The following is a 21,378-nucleotide window of genomic DNA, read 5'->3' as shown; positions in this document are numbered from 1 at the left end:
TTTTAAACCAATTTCACAGAATTAAAGAAATAGTAAGCAAATGAAGGCAGGCATAAGAGAGATAAAGTGGTGCAGGTTGTGTACCTGGAGAAGGTTCTCAGTCAACATAAGTTCTGTCAGGTTCTCACACTCGCCAATAGAGTCCGTGAGATGCACTAAGCGGTTCTGGTTCACTTTCAGAATGGACAGCTTCTTAAGTGAGCCTGATGGGAAAAACATTTAATAAAAGTTCACGGATGCCTTGAGATGAGCACAAAAACAACTGTAGTCATTTAAATGTTTTCAAATGACCACTGACTAGGGACAAAAACTCAATTTTAAAATGAATTACATGGTATAGGTAAGTGCTAGCAGCTGAAATAAAACAGGATGACCTTGGTCTACTGACACTAGGAGGCAGTGTTGTGATTCTCTAATCAATAAAAACATGTCTCTACTCAACTTTAAAAACTATTAACTATGGTGTCCTTAAAGAAACCAACTATTCAATTTTTTTTTGTAACCTGATTGGACACCAGAGGATACAAAATTTCCATCTGAATACTCAGACTCACTAGTCACATGTGTAACTAAATGCCAACAGCCTGTGAGCAAATAAGGTGTCAGACTCAATGCAAGAGTGACCATTTTGGTTGTGACCTTACAGATGCTGCCTGATTTTAGACCTGGCAGCACTTAGTTTGCAGTAAGATGATTCAGAGTTCATGAAGGCAGAACAATGTTTATTGTAACAGCCAAGTCTCTACACAAAAGCGGACACAATCTCATATTTATTGATGTTTGTTAGAGGGATATAGGGTTTCACCAATGCTGTCTGGCAAGACTTCCAGGAGGTTTTCAGAGAGCAGCAGGTCCGTGAGGGCGATAAGGCCACTGATCTCTGTGGGAAGCTCTGATAGACGGTTCTCTGACACGTCCAAGCAAACCAGCTGCCGCAGGTTCCCCAGCTCCTGTTAAACACACAGGTCATCTTTCAGTCAGCCGAAAGTGAATTAAGGCACTCTAGTTTCCACTCCAGTTATCAAAACAAGCACATGCATTCAGCTGTGCTGAGGGTACACAACGATTGCAAAAGAACAACATCTGCAAGAATGCGAACCTTTAAAGGAACTAGATATTTAAAACCATCAAGACAGATGACCCGTATGATAATGAGCCGATCAAAAGCTGTCTGTACTCACAGGAGGTAGTGAGGAGAGCTGGTTTCTGTCCAACCAAAGCTCACGAAGATTGGGCAGTGCCCCAAGTGTGTCAGGCTGAACGGAAGAAATAAAAAGAAAGCAGATTAAAGGCAGGATATGAGGGAATGAAATGAGGCATTCAGTAATTTGCAAAAATAAAACAAACAATATTAAATGATAAATTAATCACGCTGTTGGTTCAGGAAAGGAAATGATAATCAGAAATCCACTGGGGCAAACAAAAATAACAAGCTCTAAATAAACCTGACAACATGGTATTCATGTGTGTGCATGAATTCATAACTAAAACGTCTAAACTATTCTGAGAAACAAAGAAAACTATCTGCTTCTTACCAAAACTTCCAGTACATTGCTGCCCAGATCCAGCTGTTCCAGTTTAACCAGGAAGGAAAGAGAGCTAGAGGATAATCGAGACAGATTTTACATTCAACATTAATTTTTATACATTTTTGGATGTAATTTCAGAGCAGGAACACTGTAAACTTAATGACTGTAGTTTGATGGAAAGATACTCACGAAGGTAAAGATTTCAGTAGATTCTCCCTCAGCTCTAGAGTCACCAGGTTTGACAAGCTGAGAGAGCGAGAGAGAGAGAGAAAAAAGAGAGAGTCGAGACTGAGTGTCAGATGGTGAGTGTGTCGCTCAGTTTGGAAGAGTAAGGGGCTCCTCCATCTGCGCAACATCAACAGTAGCCAAAAACCATGTGTGTGTACATGTGTGAAATGGAGAGTGACAGCGTGTCTCTGTATGTGAATGGGACGCCTGCTTTGTATGATAATTACAGAACGATTTTAAAAATGCTTTCATATATTTTAAAATAATATGCATAGGTATTGCTCTTTGATACACATTGCTTTTATCTATGACTTTGGTTGCATAAAATTAAAAAGGCAGAATTACACGCATATAGTTTCATATAAATGACTGACATAACAGACACATATTACGATGCATCTATTTTATAAAACCATACTATAGATCTTAGTGGGAATGAGTGATCCATGGAGATATTCATCAAAAGTCTGATCTCATGTTTAGATTAGATTAGATTCAACTTTATTGTCATTACACATGTCTACAAGGTAACTGAAATGCAGTTTAGGTCTAACCAGGAGTGCAATAAGCAGCAAGTGCAGGATATAGGTACAAATATAAATATAAATTACAAAGATAAATATGTACAAATTAAATATTTAATAGAGCAAAAATGAAAATGATACAATTCTCCTAAATAACAGACAGATAAAAAAAAAAACAAAAGTAAACGTCCTTTTTTTTTTAAATGATCTTTTACATGCATGTGCGTAAAAAATTTATTTTTATTTTTACACAATACATTTACTTGTGGAAGGGATTTCTTTTTTGGTTTTATTAAAAAAAAAAAAAAAAAAAAAAAAAAAAAACAGCCCCCTTGGACAGAATGTGTTCATATCGACTTACTTTCCAATGTCATTGGGTAAAGATTGCAACGACACGTCATTGAGTGATAGGTGAGCCAGTCCTCTGAGCTGTGTGAAGCCATCAGGCAACCTGAGACCGACAGAGACAAAAGGAAAATGAGACGCTCAGTGGAAAAGGTTTGGTCTGTGAAAGCGGTTACCGCTAACAGCAGCGCCCATCTTCCTGCTCTAGTGTAAATAAGGAGTGGGAAGCACTTGTGTGATGAATGAAGGTGACATCCTCTAATAGCAGTGTGCAATGACTGACCCAATCACAGGGTGTGTTGGTTAACATTCTCACCTGCTATAAAAATAACAATACAGCATTTCAACAGACCATATGATTATTTGTAAACTTTAGTGTCAGAATTTTCTTTCTACAACCTTTCATAACCAGAACTTCGGAGGATGTCCACACTAACCTGGACAAGGGGTTTCCGCTGAAGTCTGCAATCTCCAAGGCCTGACAGAATTTAATGTTTTCGGGAATCTCAGAAATATCTGAGAGAGAGAAAGAGAGAGAAAGGCACATTCAGCAAGATACACTGAAGGAGTGTCACGACAAACTGAGCACTTTTTCAGGCTTCTTAATAATGGCTACCAGATGGCCTGGAGGAACGGGAGGAGAGAGTGATTTGACTGTGGTGAGTCGTCTTTAAGTGTGTGTGTGTGTGTGTCTCTTATATGGGATCCGAGCCACACGTTAGGGACCCAGCGACTCGCTTTATTTGCTGAGTTGAAGAATATAACACTGCATAGTCTAAATACAGACCAACGTGTTCAACATTCCCACAATCAACCCTGAGACTAACAGTAAATGTCCCTCGGGCTGCGTGAGGCACAAGAGAAGACAAGTGGGCGTTGAAATTGATGTACATTTTTTCTTAAACAGGCGTACCTCAAAAAAAAACATACCAGAGCACTGTGTAAAGAAACTTTCAAGTGGCACACAGGATGTGTGTGTAAATATTTGTAAACGTACGCAGTTTAAAGCAGGTTTATTTTTTAGCAGCAGTGCACATTTAAGAAAGAATTTTACATACCATTTCTAGAGATGTCTAGCTCCACCAGCTGTGTGAAGTTGGCAACGTCGGGTGGCAATTTTTGAATCTCATTGTCACTGAGGCCTAGCTTTCGCAGATTGTGCAATCTGAAGAAAGGCTGAAACATAAAGAAAGTAAGATTAGAGAACATTTTAGTGACCACTGACTTCCTTTTTATAGACAAAAGAAAACCACAGGTTTTGATCAGAGAAAACACTTGATTTATCTATTTATGCTCCATAAAAGAATGAGAGTCAATCAATTATTAGTAAATATAATTTTTTTGGACCGTTATCCTGTTAAGAGCACTCGTTCTTGAAGAGTGCTTCTCTTTTATGAGGTCATGTCACCATTTATTGGTTAATACAAGCCAACTGGTATCTGACTTTTTGCAGAACATTACATCTGACCGATTTGTAGAAATCAGTGGCTGGAGACAATGAAAAACAGAGATGGGTCAAGTACTACTAGACATTACATTGAAAAAATACCCACACTCATTCCTATCCTGCAACTGCACACAATAGCTTGCCAAAAAACTGAGAAGGCCAATGAAATTCAAATTAGCAAAACTACTTATATTTGCATGTTACTTTAAACGAGCCAGACTGAAAACTAATTACCACTGTTAAACTACTTGACTACAGTGCATCCACACACACATTTCTGTAAACAATCATGTAAAGGGATGGCAAAATTGTGCGTGTAAGTTTTTGCACACCATGCTATTTTATCAAGAGCTTGCTTGTTAGCTGGTCACATTCAGTACATTCCTGATGCTGTGGCCCGTCATGCCCTCTCCTCTTTTTATGCTGGGCTGGCCGATGAACACCAACAGAGGGCTTACTATGTACTGCCAAGAACAAGGCTGATACTGCTGGATGCGTGTGTGTGTGAGAGATAGAGTGAGAACGCTTGTTGTGACTGATTCACTGGTACAAAAAGGCCAAAACATCTAAACTCTCTGTAACAAGAAGAAAGAAAAAAAAAAAAAAAGTAAGGAAAAACATTATGAGAATGATTGTTGGAAATGTAACTACAAGATTGAATAAACTAAACGGTTACCAACTGCCTATAAGTCAGTGGTTTTCACCCCGAGGGCTGCCTAACTGCAGACTAGGCACACTTCCTAGGGGCCTCAAGATGACTTGTATTATAGAACATTTTGTAAATAAAGCTTAAATTAAAACTTAAACTGGCTGGCTTCAACAACAATAACAACAACAAGTAAAATCACTCAAATTAAAAACTGAAAATAAAAGACTAAACCAAACAAACTATAAGCCAATTATAAATCTTAATATAATAAAAGAATGACATGCATGAATAACAAATTGAAATGAAAAACTGACTTTCTGTCGTTCAGTTAAGGAATAACTATAAATATATATAAATATATTAATGCTAAATACTGGTGAACATTTCTTATTAAAGACAAATATGCAATACAGATTGTACAGCAAAAACTGATTGTTACAAGTAAATTGTAAAGATTATAAAGGTTATGGACTCAACTTGAGGAATCCCGAATCAGCTCTTTAAATATCTGGAATTGTAAAACTCAATTGATTTTAAAAAAAATTTTATATATGGATGTTCAAAAGTTTCTCTATATTTATAAAAAAAAACAAAAAAAACAACTAAATTCTGGTCACAGCAGCGATATTCCTGAGGAAACCTATAAACCACTGAATTTTGGACAGGGTCAACATGGTGAAAAGGTTGAGAAATGGCACTACAGGTAAGTCACATGCAATATACAGTATGTGAAATAATCATGCACATCTTGTAAGTAAATCTGGTTCTATAATGAGGGGTAAATCTCCATCATGTACATGATTTTATATGGAGGGGCATTTACTACACAGAGCTATAAGTTCACAGACAAGATGAACATGAATATATCGCATGTAACTTATGCAGCCTTACATGAAGTTGGTGAAATGGGTAATAATGTTTTCCAATGTAAACATCTCTTCCATCACTGCTATCGTTCACCTCTGTGGTTCATTGTGGGCAGCTGGAGGCTCTGCTGCCACCATCATAGTGGCAGGTGAAACGTATCACATGACTAAGCAATGAGAAATGTGAGCCTGGTTAGAAATGAGACCAAAATACACATACAGATCAAGTAATAAACTCAGTACAGCTGCCGCATACAGGACAGAAATAATTGAAAACAAGTGGCGCGATGACACATGGTTGAACTACTCACGTCACCTTAAAAACTCTGGGGAAAATGTTGAGATGCCCTCACACAGAGGCCAACAAAACACATACCAGCACTAACTTCCTTCAATTATCAACAAGGTGGGCAAGACGCAGAGCATCGCCGGTGGGTGCCTGACTGTCGAATGCTAGTCTGGCCGTCCTGAGTGGGAGCCATGAGGTCTATTAGGGGGGAGGAAGCTTTCTAGTGAAGGCCTGATTATAAACACACACACACACAAAAGCGGCCCATTCATCACTGCGGCCAGATGCCAGGCAAGCCCAAGTCCATATAGTTACCAATCTACTGCACTCACACACACTCAAAAAGACACTCTTTTCACTATCCAGTAATCCATCTGCGTCCCCAGCGTGTCAGCAGACTCTGTGGTCAGGCATGCCTTGTGTTCCTCTGTCACTTGTGTCTCATTTGACAACAGGTGACTAACAATGACATTTAGCATCTCTTAGACATCTTTTACTTCCTTAAACGTCACTGCACAGAAGCAAAAGTCAGACGTCATCGCCCTCAAGTGTCTGAGTGCCTTTAATCCAGACTGACGTTTGCAGCTGCTAATTACACACACCACTGACAGTTACAGCTGGAGATCCAAAGGATAATCTGGCTTTACAGCATTTATGTGCATGTTTGTGAAGTGAGCAGGTTTAAATAAGTCATGATAATTAACTATACAAAGCAAAGTGTATGTGTAAAAAAAATTATAAATAAAAAATAAATATAATAATAATTTTATATATAAAATTAAATCAAATCAAAATCTCAAATTAACATCTTAAAGGTTTCTCTGAGGGTAAGGCACTCATGCAAATAGAGCCTGAGAAAAGAAGAGTAAGATGGGGCACAAAAAGTGAATGAACGAGAAGAATAGTTGGCTCAGGCATCCAAGTCAATACAGAGACTGCAGTGTGTTCAGTCAAGTGACTGCTTACCCCATGACTTTCTCCAATTAAACCATTATAGCCAACCCTTCAGTCACCAACATTACTAAACATTATTTCACTATGGAAATAAGTGACTGCAAACCTTGTTTTAAGAGCCACTACACAGAGATGTCTCTCACACCTTCTCTCTCCATAAGCAACAGAAAATTTAGGCGGATGTGTCTTAGGTCAAATTGTCAAAACACCACATTTATATTATTGATGCTGTTCTGTAGTAAAGCCGTAGAAGATACACACTGAACTGGCCAATCACAAAGAAAGTAGGCATTATATGATAAGACATTGTTAATTCCCTCAACTTTTATATAATTAATGCTTAATGTGTATTTGCATATATTTCTGGATGCATTAAGTGCACTAAGAGCTCAAGCTCCTGAACTTAAAACACCAATCACATGTGCACTGTAATCAATCAAGCTACTCATCTTAATGGATCATGCAGTATTAAAGCATTTAAAAACGCTACTTGGTCAGAATGGCCTTTGTATGGCCTTCTTCCAACTCTTTGAACGCAAGGATGGCAAGAGGGGGTGGGGGTGGAGGTGGGTGAAGATGGGGGAAGGAGCAGGCAAACAAGGCTTTGAAATGGTTCTTTTCAGCTGTGAATAAAGAGAAGACTGGCGATTGTGGGATTGGTCACATCAGTAACCCTGAAAGGTGAATGCACATAAATGCAAACAAACAAATGAATTGGGGAAACCAGTATAAGTCCAAACTCAAATGTCTAGTTCCACTTTGTGAGATAGGAAGTAAAATCAACGGCAAGTTAAAAGGAGATTGTTTTCTCCTGTCCTCCCTCTGACATGCGAGGATTACACTGAGGGTCGCTCATATGAATGAACCCCCTGCCCTCTTTTCCCTCCTCTTTTCTCTCGACACTGGGACAAAGCCTCTGAAGTCACACACAGTGCTGTCCATCAAAACCAAGACCACTTAGCTCCTCCCACTAAAGGCACCAACAGAGTGAAGGACTTTTCTATTGTCTGCAAGCAAAGGGCAAAGAAAAGCCTAAAAAAAAAGAGAAGATAAAAGATGGCAAGAATGTGGGATACAAAAGGAAGAGATGAGAAACGAGGTCAGGAAGGATGGAGAGCAGGAACTGGGCAAAGGGAAAGCAAGCAAAAAAAAAGGGGGAGAGAGAGAAAGTGGTGGATTATTAATGAGCGGAGAAGTGGATTGATGATGGATGAAACTGTTCATTAGTGACTAGTTCATCCCCTAGGTCAATGAGACACTGAACTCACACGATGTCGTGGTGATATCCTCTCCATTCATCGCATACCTGCACACGGCGGCAGTTACTGCTAGGTACAAAACGACTGGAAAGTCACTTAGTTGCATTAAGAATAAAATACAAAATAAAATTTGGTATTGTCAAGCATGTTGACTAGTAAATGCTGAATGACTTGCGAAACCATTTTTACCTCTAATATCAAATGTTTAATCTAAGGCTTAGTTTTCATGAGAGGATAATTGTCTAAAAATGAGCACCCTGAGCCAAACGGGTCTGGCAGGCAGACTGCAGCTCCGTCACTGGTTCTATTGTACCACAGGGGGCCCGTGGCAGGACTGCAGAAGTGTCTGGATCAGCAGAGTACAGCATTTCTGTCCTGCAGATATTCCTCCAAAATAAACAGCTTGTCTCACTCTTCATATAAAGCCTGCATCACTTGGAAAAAAAATGCACCAAAAAGAAAGAGATTATCAACCTCTGTGACTAATCAATAGTTTAAATAATCAAAGCATAATGTTTGCAGAACATTAAACAACGGAAAGTCTGGGTCATAATTAATTACACAGTACTCAATTGATTAAACACACAAGTAAGAGTTTTATGTGAATAGTTTTGTAAAACAGTATAGTTTAAATCTCCTTTAGTTTCTAAAAATTTAGTTTAGATTCAACAATGTTATCTAACTACTGAGGTAAAGGTATATAAAATCAAGGGGACATTCAGCATTATCAAAAAAATAAATAAATAAATGTACATGGAGCAAAAGAGACAAAACAACAGTCTGAGTCTCTTCATTTAAAATTAAACTGTCACATGGATGCAGGTTGTGAATCTCAGACGTACAACCATTGCCAGAGAAACCACCCAACACAACTAACTGCTGAATGATCATGGGAAAGCAATCATTTACTCAGGGAGGTGAAGGACTGTGCACTATTTACACACAGACACAGACACAGACAGAGAGAGAGAGAGAGAGAGAGATTAAAGATGTTCAAGCAATTTCAATTTTTGCAGCATGTATGAAGCAGTCAATCAGTGACGTCAACAATCAATTCATATACTTCCTGTAGACGATGCCACAAATGACTCTCGTAAAACATCACATTGTGCTGATACTAGTGGCAATTAACAAGAGGAAATGGGTGTAAGCACAAATCCGTCTTCCTCCCCTTCGTACTGACCGTTCTGATACAGACAGACTCTCACTGTCATATGCTGTGAAGGCTGAGGTGTCACTGCCAAACCAGTGAAGTCAGAACAGGAGAAGAGCGTGTCTCATTCACACAGGCCTCTGTGATTGAGCTACAACAAGCGAATTGATTTGCATTCCAAACCAAAGTCAAATGAGATGCAGAGTTCAGGTGGACCTGCAGACGGATTGCCATTGAAAGGTGAGCAGTGTCATTTTTAAAAAAAAAAAGTTCAAATACTTCTCTTACCCAAGCATGAGCCAAAAAAAAAAAAAAAAAAAAAACACCATGTAAATTTCCATGTTAAAAAAAACAAAACAAATGCACTGAGGTGCCAAAGACGCCATATGCTGTGCCTGATGTACTCCTTCCTGTTTTAATACATCATAGGTAGTTTTGCACAACTGAGCATCATACATTCTACACCAAATCTGTATGTGCGCTTTAAACCTTGAATTAAGCGGTCTAGAGGGAGTTTATCCAATGTGAATTTCTCTTAAAAGGAAACAACTGATTTTCATGTTTCTGCGGAAAAATGTCTTCAAAAGAACATTGATGTTCAAGCAGCGATGATACGGAAGTGGCAACACCAATACATTCTTCTGTATTGTGAAATACATCTGAGAGAAACAGACTGGCTGGTGGGACTTGTTTCTGTGCACTGGATGTTGACTGGGTTTTGAGATGTCAAGTCAGCTTTAGTGCTTTTAACAGTACAGACCTTACAGGTATCTGTATCAAGTTGACGATATCACCTGAAAAAGTGACTCCAACTAAGCAAGCCAGAGATGACAGTGGCAAGTAACCAAAAATTAAAATGGAGAAAAAAACCCTTGGTTTAACTGTAGAAATCTGAAAACCAGAGAAATGTGTCTATTCATTGGAAGGTTGAGCTGTTAAGCTATGAATATATGTTTTTTTTAGGTTGCTGTATGTTTGCCGATAAACTTTTTCCCCCAGTGTTAATCAACATCACTATTCGTCAAGCTCAAGTAACCTGTAATATGCCTTACATTTTCCTTGTCCTTAATGCAATCTAGTTTATGTTGTATAAGGTGCAGCTTGTTCAAGTAGAAAGAGGTGACACTCTTGTTGTTGCTCATCCCATGTTTTATTCAGTGCTGCGTGTGAGTTCCTCCCGTTTCAGACCATTACTCTATTCTGCTATTAGAATCTGCAGAGTCACATACGCACACCAACTTTACAGATTTTACACAACAATGATATACTTTAATTAAGGGACAATTAGCTCCACATTAGCTTCAATTCCAACTTTGCTTGAACGGTGTTTGAACCTGCACGTGTGTTTGTGTCGGCCATCTGTGTGAAAAACAATACAGGAAAGGCATTCAGTCATGTGACCAATCCAATCACCATAAGTAGTAGCTGGATGGAAAGGCATAAAACGAAAGAGTGCAGAAAAACGGCAACTGTGCTCAGTATAGCCTGTCCTGAAACGGCAGCTAGAAAGCAAATAAGCACAAAGCCTCATTGTGAAAGCGAGTGTTTGTAGCCCTGTCTAACAATCATGTGGTCAAGTCTATGCAGCTCAAGCAACATTCCCAGATTCAAGTTCAGCGATAAAACCAGACAGTACTCAAGGGGGCAACAGAGGCGCTTCAAACAACTGTGCCGTTTACATGGACGTTTTATTATACAGGCAGTTATAAATGCGTCAAAAGGAATGGTTTCCCAAAAATGTACATTTTGGCATGTCTGTCACATTTTGTACAGTTTGTAATGTTGTGATTTACTTTATAGCTGGGTGGTTTGATTCATGTCTTAATTCTTTAAAGTCTTTTTCAAAATTCCTATGTGCTTTATGGTCTCTCTAACAAAAGCAAAAAACAGTCAACGCATGAACCCGCAAATCTTTTGATAACGGTAATCTTTCTATGTGATGACGTCTTACACAAAAAACAAGGCTGTAATAATGGAGTTATTCTGTACTGATATAAGCAGGCTATCTTTGTTTTATCGTCCAGAGGAAAAACAGAAGAGACTAGTTCACGTGATGGTCACAGCAGAAATACCATGTACCATTTTAAATTAAAAAGTTAAAGTTAGCTTGCCAACCAAAAATAAAAACTTTCAATAATTACCCACTCTCATGTAGTTCCTAACCCGTAAAATTGTTCTTCTTCAGGACACAAAATTAAGATTTCTTTCTTATTCGTAACCGAAATATGTTCTTAATCGTAGCACCTTCTGACCCTGCATAGACAGCAACACAACTGAAATGATCCCAGACCCAGAAACGTAGTAAAAACATTAGTAAAACAGTCCATGTGACACCAGTGGCTCAACGCAATGGAAATACTTATTTTTCTTTTTTTTTTTAACAAAAACAAAAATTAATTTACTAAACCATTCTTCTCCCCTGACTTGAGTCTTCTGCCATTTCAGAGAGCATCACAACACACATGCACGCTTTAATGTATCTGACGTTATCAGCCTTGTTCACATCTGGGGTGAAGCGTGCGCAAGTACCTAATCTGAAGTTGTTTGAACCATGGCCGAGTAAATTTTTGTTTTCTTTGTGCAAAGTATTTTAATAGGTGTTTCAAAACCGATGTTCAGCCACTAATGTCACATGAACCGTCGTTGTTGATGTCGTTTTTACTATGTTTCTGGATCATTTCAGTTGTGTTGATATGGAGGGGCAGATCTCTCCAATTTTATAAAAAAAGATCTTAATTTGTGTTCTGAAGATGAACGAATGGGTTTTGAACGACATGAGGGGGAATAATTACAGAAAGAATTTTCATTTGGGGTAACCCTTTAAGTCAGTAAGTGTCTGATGAGCCATAAAGCATGCAGTAATTAATCTATGGTGAAGACGTGTTTGTGCATCTCTCTAATAGTCATGAGCTGTGCTATGAGCATTAGATAAACACAAGGTCATGTGCGGGTCATGATACTGTTAGCAATGACAGTCTTAAAGCCTTGCATACGTCACTCATTTATAGAGCCTTGAGCTTGAAATGCACCATTAGGAATTTATAAAACAGAAAAGCCCTGATGAACACATTACGGCTCAATTTTGTTAAACACTGTGGCACTGTGATGTTTTTAGCAATGCTCGGGTTGAATGCTCCGAGATGTTAAATTCTGACTCCTTCAATGGCTTGGGTTTGGGAGGACATTGTGTATTTGTTAAACCAATGGCAGACGGGCGTTTATAAAACCTATTAGAAAAGGTAAGCTGTCATAATTATGTTATATTAGCAGGTTAGTCAGTCACATGTTTAAGATGAGCCCACCTGGCTAATGAGAAAATACAGCCTTAAGATCTATTGTATTTCGGCCAAAAATAAGAAAAAAAAAATGAATAAAATACTTCTCTCAAAATAAATTTTAAAGAGATAATAAATGTACAAAAGTGTAAACGGGGAAAAATAAATAAAAGGACTAACCAATTTCAACAAATAAAATTATTGCTTACAGCCAAATTAAAAAAAACTTTTAAAATGCACACACACTTTATGACACACTGCAGCTTTGTGTGCTCCCTCAGACAGGACTTTCTGAACAAAGTGGACATTCTGAATTCCAAAAATTCCCTGAACATTCCTGGTAAATTTACAAAGAGATCAAAACATGTCAACTGTTCCAACTGGACATAGTCCAACCGTAGAGCAGTGGCTCTATTTTCAAGCGACCGTTGCTATGACCAAATGACAACGTGCACCACCAAAAGAGGATAGACCACACCCAAACATGCCTCCCTCAATTATATGTCTGTTTAACACATTACTAATCTTAACAACACACCTAAACTATAGCGTGAATAACATACCTGAAGATAATCTTAACAAAACTCTGAATAACAGAATGCTAAAATGTGTCTGTGATTCTCTAACAAGGGGTCAGACTTTCATGGGGTCATCACAGGACCACTTTTCAAAACAACATTATATTATAAAATAAAAACACCTTATAATTACAAACCAAAAAAATCTCAGCCAGTTCTACAAATATTAAACTACATGCAAGAAAGCAACAACATTTTTTAAAAGACTACATGTACATTATATTTTTCCCCCCAATTTTGTCTAAAAATACAAAAATGTTTCCATGCCTTCCTAGAAATAGGAAGTACATGTACAGAGGGCACTGCAGCCTCCTGTACATTCATAGGTCTGCACTTCAACAGTCACAAGTTAACAAAAGTCAAGGAAAACAATGTCTCAACACACTTATTCGCTCGTAAATACACCCAAATACACACGGTTCACAACACTTAGTCATATTTCTTTAAAATATGAAGATTGTAGATTGAGGATTGCCATTATAGAATTTTGTAAACAAATTTTAGTTTGTGAGAAACACTTCCCCACTAGAAGGGAATAAATAAAAATCTTTCCCAACCATCAGTGATTTGCTTTTTCCTGAAACATGGTGGAAGAAAGGCCATGTTGGGGGCTCAACTAGCAAATAGACTCAACAAATCTGTTGTAACGTGAGCTAAGACAAACAGTCATGAGGGACGCTGACCAGACACATCACACGTGCTGTTTGAACATACTGAGATCCACTTTCTTGAACGGACTCTGAAGCCAAGCTGTATGATCACTGTTGAACCGTTACTAGTGAACAGACTGATGGGAGTGGAGCTCCTCCTCCACTTACAACTGAGACAGACACTGGAGGAACTCAAGCAGGATGATTAGCACTGGCAGACCACACACAATCTATAAACACCATATTCTTTTAATGAAAAACTTCTGCTAAAATGTGCCTTTCACATGCAAGTCCAAAATAATTTGATTTAATTAAAAAGCTTCAGTCTTAACAGCTCGTGTCAAGCTAAACTAATAGACAGCTGTGAAATCAAAGAGAGAGAAATTAGATAAATGTAGGGTCTTAATTTTTTTTCTCCTGAATTACATTTGTGTTTTTCTGGATTCTATTTTAAATGGTAAAATGTAACTGTATTTATCAAAAAGTGTAATTAATTGAAATCATAAGACTTAACTTTTATAATTTTTTTAAATATAAAAATATATATAATTATTAATTTTTGTCCACACTATCTATCTATATCTCTATCTATCTATCTATCTATCTATCTATATATCTCTATATCTATATCTATCTATATATCTCTATATCTCTATATCTATATATCTCTATATCTCTATATCTATATATCTCTATATCTTATATCTCTATATCTCTATATCTATCTATATATCTCTATATCTATATCTATCTATATATCTCTATATCTATATCTATCTATATCTATCTATATCTATCTATATCTATCTATATATATATCTATATATCTCTATCTATCTATATATCTCTATCTATCTATATATCTCTATCTATATATATATCTCTATCTATCTATCTATCTATATATATCTATATATCTATATATCTATATATATATCTATATATATATATATATATATATATATATATATATATATATATATATATATATATATATATATATATATATATATATATATATATATATATATATATATATATATATATATATATATATATATATATATATAAAATTTTAATATATTTTAATATAAGTAATTAAGTAGTATTTCTTTAAGTTAAACCAATATTTTATTTCTGTTTGTATATGATGTAATCATAGTTGTTTTCAAAGGAAAATGTTAAAATGCTCACGAAGTGACTCTTGGAGCAGTTTTACAGGTCATGTTCATGGTAGCAGAGGCTGAAATCGCTCTGAGCGTCATGTGCCCACAGACGTTTATTCTCTCACACACACACAGGATTCATGTTTAAAGGGTAGTTTTGCAACTTTTGTCTTTATACATCGACACTAGTCCATATTGCCTATATAGTCAAAATTGTCCAAAATGTCTGTGTATGTGAGTCAATGGAAGTCAACCACCACCTGCTTTTAAATTCCACAGAAGAAAGTCATACAAGTTTGGTGGTGAATAAACATTTTCGTGAACTATCCCTTTTTTAGCAAGATTTAAGAGTCAAATCAACTGCACGCCAAACATTTAAGGCATTTAAGGCTGTTTATTAACACTTATCATCAACCCACTCTACAAATGTGAGCCAAATCTTTTACACAAAACATGATGACAGATTCTACATCTGTGAGACACCATGCCCAAACCAGACACAATGCAAGTTCCCAGGACTAAGCAATTTGTCTTTCCCCAGCAGAATTTTGGACATTAGGCAGGGCTACCAGTAGAAAACGCCACCAAATCGATCAAACGACCTCTCTCTAGTCTGGTTAATGCAAAAGCTCTGGTTTACACAGAAGAGCTTGTAGAATCTGATTGGGCCATGTTGTTAAAGAGAAAGAGAGCGAGTGAGAGATGTGTTTGAGCTGGCGAAGGTTACTCTGCTCTCTGCAGCAGTGTGATGGTTAGAGAGGCTCTGCAAAACAAAAACACTACATTCCTCAGCTCTCTCCATTATTCCCACTTCCTGTCCAACACAGCACTCTCAAAACAGAGGAATCAACAAGACAAACACGCACGTCAACAAATCAGCAGCGCCCGAGCCCTCACTCACTCACTCTCACACACACCCTGTGGTAAACAAAGAGCCTTTTTTTGGTCTGTTTTGGGCACGGTGCATGTCAAGGCACCGAAGGAGTCTTACGCTGACAAAACGGGCAGAAACACGCATGAACAAGCACGCAGAAAACAGTCCTTCTTTCGAGCCCATTAAACTGGTACCATATTAGTTAAGTCATGATACATGAAAGAAACTTTTGATTCAAGCAGGAGGCTGGTAAAGGTGGTCAATGCTTGGTTAAACTACAATGAACTTGATTTCCTGATTGGATCAACATTCATGAAAGAGAGAGAGAGGGAGGGAAAAAAAAATATATAATAAAAAAAAAAAAAAAGGTCTGCCAACAAATCGCACACCAAAACAGAAAGGGAAAAAAACCCGTACTGGTCAGTTTTTTGAGCTTCAAATATGCTCCACTACTGGACAAAGTGTGGTCTCAGTATAAAAAGATACACAGCAATGCAGTTTCGATTTAAACTTTTGTTCAGAAAGAATATTTGCTTGGGGTGTGATAAGACTTTAGAGCAGTTGTCCCAAACAGCTCTGCAGATTTTAGCTCCAAAATCAAATCTGCTTGGGTGTTTCTAGTAATCTTGAAGAGCTTGATTAGCTGGATCAGGTGTGTTTGATTAAAGTAGGAGCTAAACTGTGCAGAGCTTCTGAAATTGTGTTAGAGACCAATGCATTAGAGTTTACAGCATATGTTATGATGAGGTCTGTGTAATGCGTCTGTCTCTGAGGTTCAGTCTGGACCCCTGAGAGATGCACGACTAAAACCTCCTGTGACGTGAAGACACTCCTGTCTACAATTTAAACAAATGTCCATTATATTCCAAACAATCTAGACGGCAATGGCATTGCTGAATTCAGTCTTAACTTGGATTGTATTAGGTTCCTCGGAGGAGCTGGATATAAAAAGAGAAGAAATATGCCCAGTTGCTAAGCAGAAACTGGAGGCATTCCTAACTGGCGAGAAATAAGAGAAATGCATTTTCAAAGCTCAGCTAGACCCAAAAAGTAGCCCTAAATACAGATTTCTCAGCTTCAGGCTAAACTCAATCTCCAGGCAAAAGCTACATGCACACGTTATGTACTGTTAAATGTTCAGTTAGTTAAGAAACTGAAACTACACAAAGTTGCAGGTTCAGTCACAGCTGAAGATCCTTCAATCCAGCCCTACAATTTGTCATTCCTCCCACAACCATCTGTTAAATGACAGTAGCCAATCAATCATTTGGTCATTCTGAAGGGTCCTGTGTTAGATAAAACCATTAGTGGTGTTTTTAAAGATTACATTCAAGTAATAGATAACAGCAAAACACTGATATAATTTTCAAAATGCATGAAGACACACATCTGAAATGACCTCAACTCAATGAGCGTCACAGCAGTTGACCAACACTGCCAGCTAAGAGTCATCATTTATTTAGGTGCCATTTTAAAAGCTCTTTCTCTGGAGCTGGACTAGTGTTCAGGTCATATCAACCTTCAAAGCCGCAACAGTCGTTATCAGTCACAGTGCTTGACCACCAATGAGATTAAACAAAATATGAAAGTGCATAGCTGATGAACATCCTTTCGGGTCTCGACTGCGAGACCTTTGTAACTTTGCTTTTCACTGCAGTCAAAAAAGTATTTTCACGTGACAAACTTGACAAATTTTTACTATACAAAAGTTTTCTGTTTGTCATCTCAAGAGCGGGGTGAATAAGGTACCACACACCCTGTCCTCTGCCACTGCTGTTCAAACCAAGTTGATATTTACAGTCAAATGCATCTAACTTCCAACAAAGATAACACGTAGGAGTGGGAGATGCTACATGTCCACGTAGCAACGGCAGTGTGTTCTCCACGTGGGCTCGCCTTGCATCCTGTGGCCATGGAAACGTGAGTCCGTGGGGATTTGCTATACAGCTTCTGTGTGTTTCGCGTGAGTCACCAACAAGAACAAGCAAACTGTAGAGAGAAAAGACCACTAAGACATAGTATCAGCAGCACGCCGCGTCCAAATCGCTCTCAAACATGCTTTATGACCATTTACAAACTAAGACAAGGCATATAGGACAAACCTGCCCAACCCTTGCTTTATTAATAGCTCACTGCAATAAAAGGTCTGTATTAGAGTTCAGACGACAGTAACACCTATCCCAGTATCTGGAGGAGATCAGCCAGACTGGGCCATCTGTACTGGAGTCTGTGTGTTTACTCTGTCCCACAGAATACATGGACAATGAGCTCCACACACTGAGAGAGATTTACACGACAGGTGCTGAGGCAGATAGAGGAGAAGGGTCAGACTCATGGAAACGTTTATATTGTGACAAGTAAACAGTAATCATGAGGATGTGCTTGGTGGTGAATGTACAGTAACTGTGACCCGTTCAAGCGCCTAGACGGCCCAGGTATCAAGACTCACAACTGCAAGTAAATTAAAAACTGCAGAAATTAAATATGCACTAAAAAAACTGGCCAAAGAGTGTGACCAGGAGCTAGATTCGTCTTAACATCTTAAAAAAATAAGTAAAAAAATAAGTTCATAAAAATGTTCCTATGTGCAGTACCTTTGTGATATACTGCTAAAATATATTCTTGAGATTTTTTTTTTCCCTCTCTTGGACAGGCTTTAGTATTAACTGATAGTATGATGGATAATATTTCAATGGTGATAAAAATGTCAACATCTCAAAAAGGCAGTTTTCTTGGTGGTGCCTCCTCCAGAAGTAAGTGCGCAAAAAAAAAAAAAAAAAAAAAAAAAAGTGTTATATAGGCCTAGTTGTTTCTGTATTCAGCAAAAACTCGATTGCTTAATTAGGAACGATCTTTGTTTACAATATCAACCACTGGTGTTACTTCAGAAAACTCATGCACGTCCCTAATAATATAAATGTATTATATGTAGCTACTGTTATGTTGTAATGATTAACATTTGAAACAACAAAGTCATTAAATATCTCACTTTAGGGAACGTGAAAGATGTTGGAGGTTATCCTAATTTTAAGAGGTTATTTGCAATAAATTCTCTTTTCTCATTCTTTTCTCCGTTTCGTTTTTTTTTTTTTTGCCCTTAGAATAATCTTAAGAAAAAAAGACAATAAAATAAATATTTTTACTCTATTAGGATAGAAAATAAATTAAAATAGCAGGGGTTTTTTTTATATTTGGCCCCAAAAACCACTACGCAAATCTATAACAAAATATGAAATGAAGGGGCAAATTAAAATAAATATTTTTCAAATAACTGAAGAAACTGAAAACTGAACAGCAGCCATAGAGATCTGTTGCAGAGCGTATGTGTTTATACGGCTGAATAATGCAAGCAGAACAGTTAAACATTAGGTTAAGAGGCTGTAAATGATTATAGGGGGTGTTTCCTGCTCGGAGGTGAATACAGGGAAGCGGAGATTGAGTCAAGTGACCTGTACTAAACACTGACGCTACCCTGCACTGGATGACGACTGGTGCCGCCCATGTTTACCCAGAGAGACAGGTGACTGGCTCACGTTTCTGGTGCAAGCGTGGGAGATTAAAGGGACATGACAACAGATGTACATGCTGATCTGATAGAAGTTTACAATGCCACCGAGTCTACACATTTTCTGCAATCAACAGCTTAGACAGAAATGCAGACGATAAAGAGTGAGTCTCAGAGAGGGTGAGGGGCTCTCAGCGTTAATCCTCCTCCGGAATCAAACTCCCCGAGAGGGGCGGGGACAGGATGTGTGAGCCAGCTGCTCCCCGGCTCAGACAAAAGGAAGCAGGGTAACACATTTCAGGCCGGTTTAAGTAGAGGCTTCTCAGTCTGCAGTCCAGGCCAATTCAAGAGCATAATCTCACAAAACAAGTGACTGTGAGGGTGTGAGAAGATGACAGGAGAAGAGAGAGTCTTCATTGTTTTTGGAAGAACTGGCAGGCACTGCAAGATCTCGGTGCCAACGTGTTAAAACACCCCAGTCCTATTCCTGCCCTTAACCACAATTTCCCTCTTCAACAGGATTAAATTTTACACATGCATGAGTGCACCTGCTGCCACTCTATGATATGTTATACGGCATTTCATCTACGACTGAGAATGACCAATACTGCTGAATGATCATGTTTTTATTAATATTAATCTTTACAAGTATAAGTGCATTTGCACTGCAGGCCGTTAAGCTAGGAGTTAGTAGATCATTTATTCACTTTTTAATTCGCTTTTTATATTGTTCCTACTTGTTATAAGATTTTTAATGCACTATTGCCAATATTTTTTACAATTCTAATACTATTTCAGAGGCCTTTCTCAAGAAGAACGTCTCCTAAGAAGTGTTTTTGGTTGCGAGAGGAAGAAAACCTTGTTCAGCTTCCCAAACTGTAGGCTCTTTGAAGATATGAAGGATGCAATGCTACTCTATAGGTACTTAAGATTAACATGGGATTGGGTGAAACCAATGTAATGCATTTCAGTAATGCTTTAACTTTTTCATATATATAAAATTAAAAATCATGTTCTTTAAAATGACTACAGAATGCAAACATTTCTGTAACTTTTAATGCTTAAAACTAAAGATCCTTATCCTAATCATTATACTGTGGTGCTAAAGTTAAGCAGGATCCTGAAGTGGGCAGGAGAACAGACTGTGTGAAAGAGGCCCAGCCCAGTGTGATCTCCAAGTCCTCTGCAGTCTGAGCAGCACGAGAGGGTGGAGAGGGATGGGGGATGAGGGTAGATTTACTGCAGCACACACAATGGCAGCAGTGATTTATGTGGACTGCTGGCCCACTTCTGTGGGCCGTAGGGGGAAGCCCTCACCTTTCTAACATCTCATGTGCTGGTTCACAAGACAAAAGCAGAAAGTGAAGACAATGACCAGATTAAACAAGCTCTGGCAGAAGTCCTGATGTTAAACTACCAACCCACTCTCAGATTTGCTCAAAACAAAGTGATATCCCCTCAAATGGATGTCTTTGTTCGTGCAATTTTGTGGTTTTCTAAAACGATCAGATTAGGGATAGACAGGGTCTCGATATAATCTATTAGAAAGTTCCTAAAAATCACTAAATCATTAACCCCTCATTTTATAATTCCCAATATCATTCTGAAAAGGCAAAATACTCCTCAACAACTACATAATTTCTGTATTAGCTGATAAATGACCAATAAACACATGTGCCGTGTGTTTCAAACTAATGTCCAAATATCACATTTCAATCTGAGGTGCAATTCATGCATGTTGGCATTGTGCGAGTTATTTGAAATTGGAAACATTTACACAGTAAATACAGCTAATAATTAAAGTTGAACAGGCAAAGGGGGCAGAAAAGAGTCATGTTTACTACAGAATGCTGTATGAATGTATCAGAATTATTTCTGAGGGATCACGTAACACTGGAATAATGGCTGCTAACAATTTCTACAATAATAATAAAAAACATGATGAAAATACATTTTTAAATATTAAATAGTTTTAGTTTTTTTTAGCAAATACATACAGCCTTTGTGAGCATAAGACTCTTTCAAAATCATATAAAATTATGAACAACATTATGAATTTTTAAATATCTAGCAAAAAGTCAGGAGTA

General features: G+C 37.8%; 1 protein-coding gene across 18 annotated transcripts in view; it reads right to left on the bottom strand.

Moving 5' to 3' along the window:
- The window catches only part of scrib (scribble planar cell polarity protein), a 60,667-nt gene that overhangs the window by 32,788 nt on the left and 6,501 nt on the right, over positions 1–21,378 (bottom strand). For all 18 annotated transcript variants that reach the window (XM_043245322.1, XM_043245328.1, XM_043245331.1 and 15 more), the window contains exons 2-9: positions 3,685–3,802; positions 3,064–3,142; positions 2,643–2,732; positions 1,719–1,775; positions 1,536–1,599; positions 1,182–1,256; positions 806–950; positions 85–203 (exon numbers count right to left, since the gene is read on the bottom strand). In XM_043245322.1, the coding sequence (XP_043101257.1) occupies positions 85–203; positions 806–950; positions 1,182–1,256; positions 1,536–1,599; positions 1,719–1,775; positions 2,643–2,732; positions 3,064–3,142; positions 3,685–3,802 (747 nt within the window). The remainder of the gene's footprint in view (positions 1–84; positions 204–805; positions 951–1,181; positions 1,257–1,535; positions 1,600–1,718; positions 1,776–2,642; positions 2,733–3,063; positions 3,143–3,684; positions 3,803–21,378) is intronic.

The sequence above is a fragment of the Puntigrus tetrazona genome, chromosome 7 (assembly GCF_018831695.1).
Source record: "Puntigrus tetrazona isolate hp1 chromosome 7, ASM1883169v1, whole genome shotgun sequence".
Lineage (NCBI taxonomy): Eukaryota > Metazoa > Chordata > Actinopteri > Cypriniformes > Cyprinidae > Puntigrus > Puntigrus tetrazona.
The sequence above is the reverse complement of the archived record's forward strand: the minus strand, read 5'-3'. Positions and strand labels throughout refer to the sequence as shown.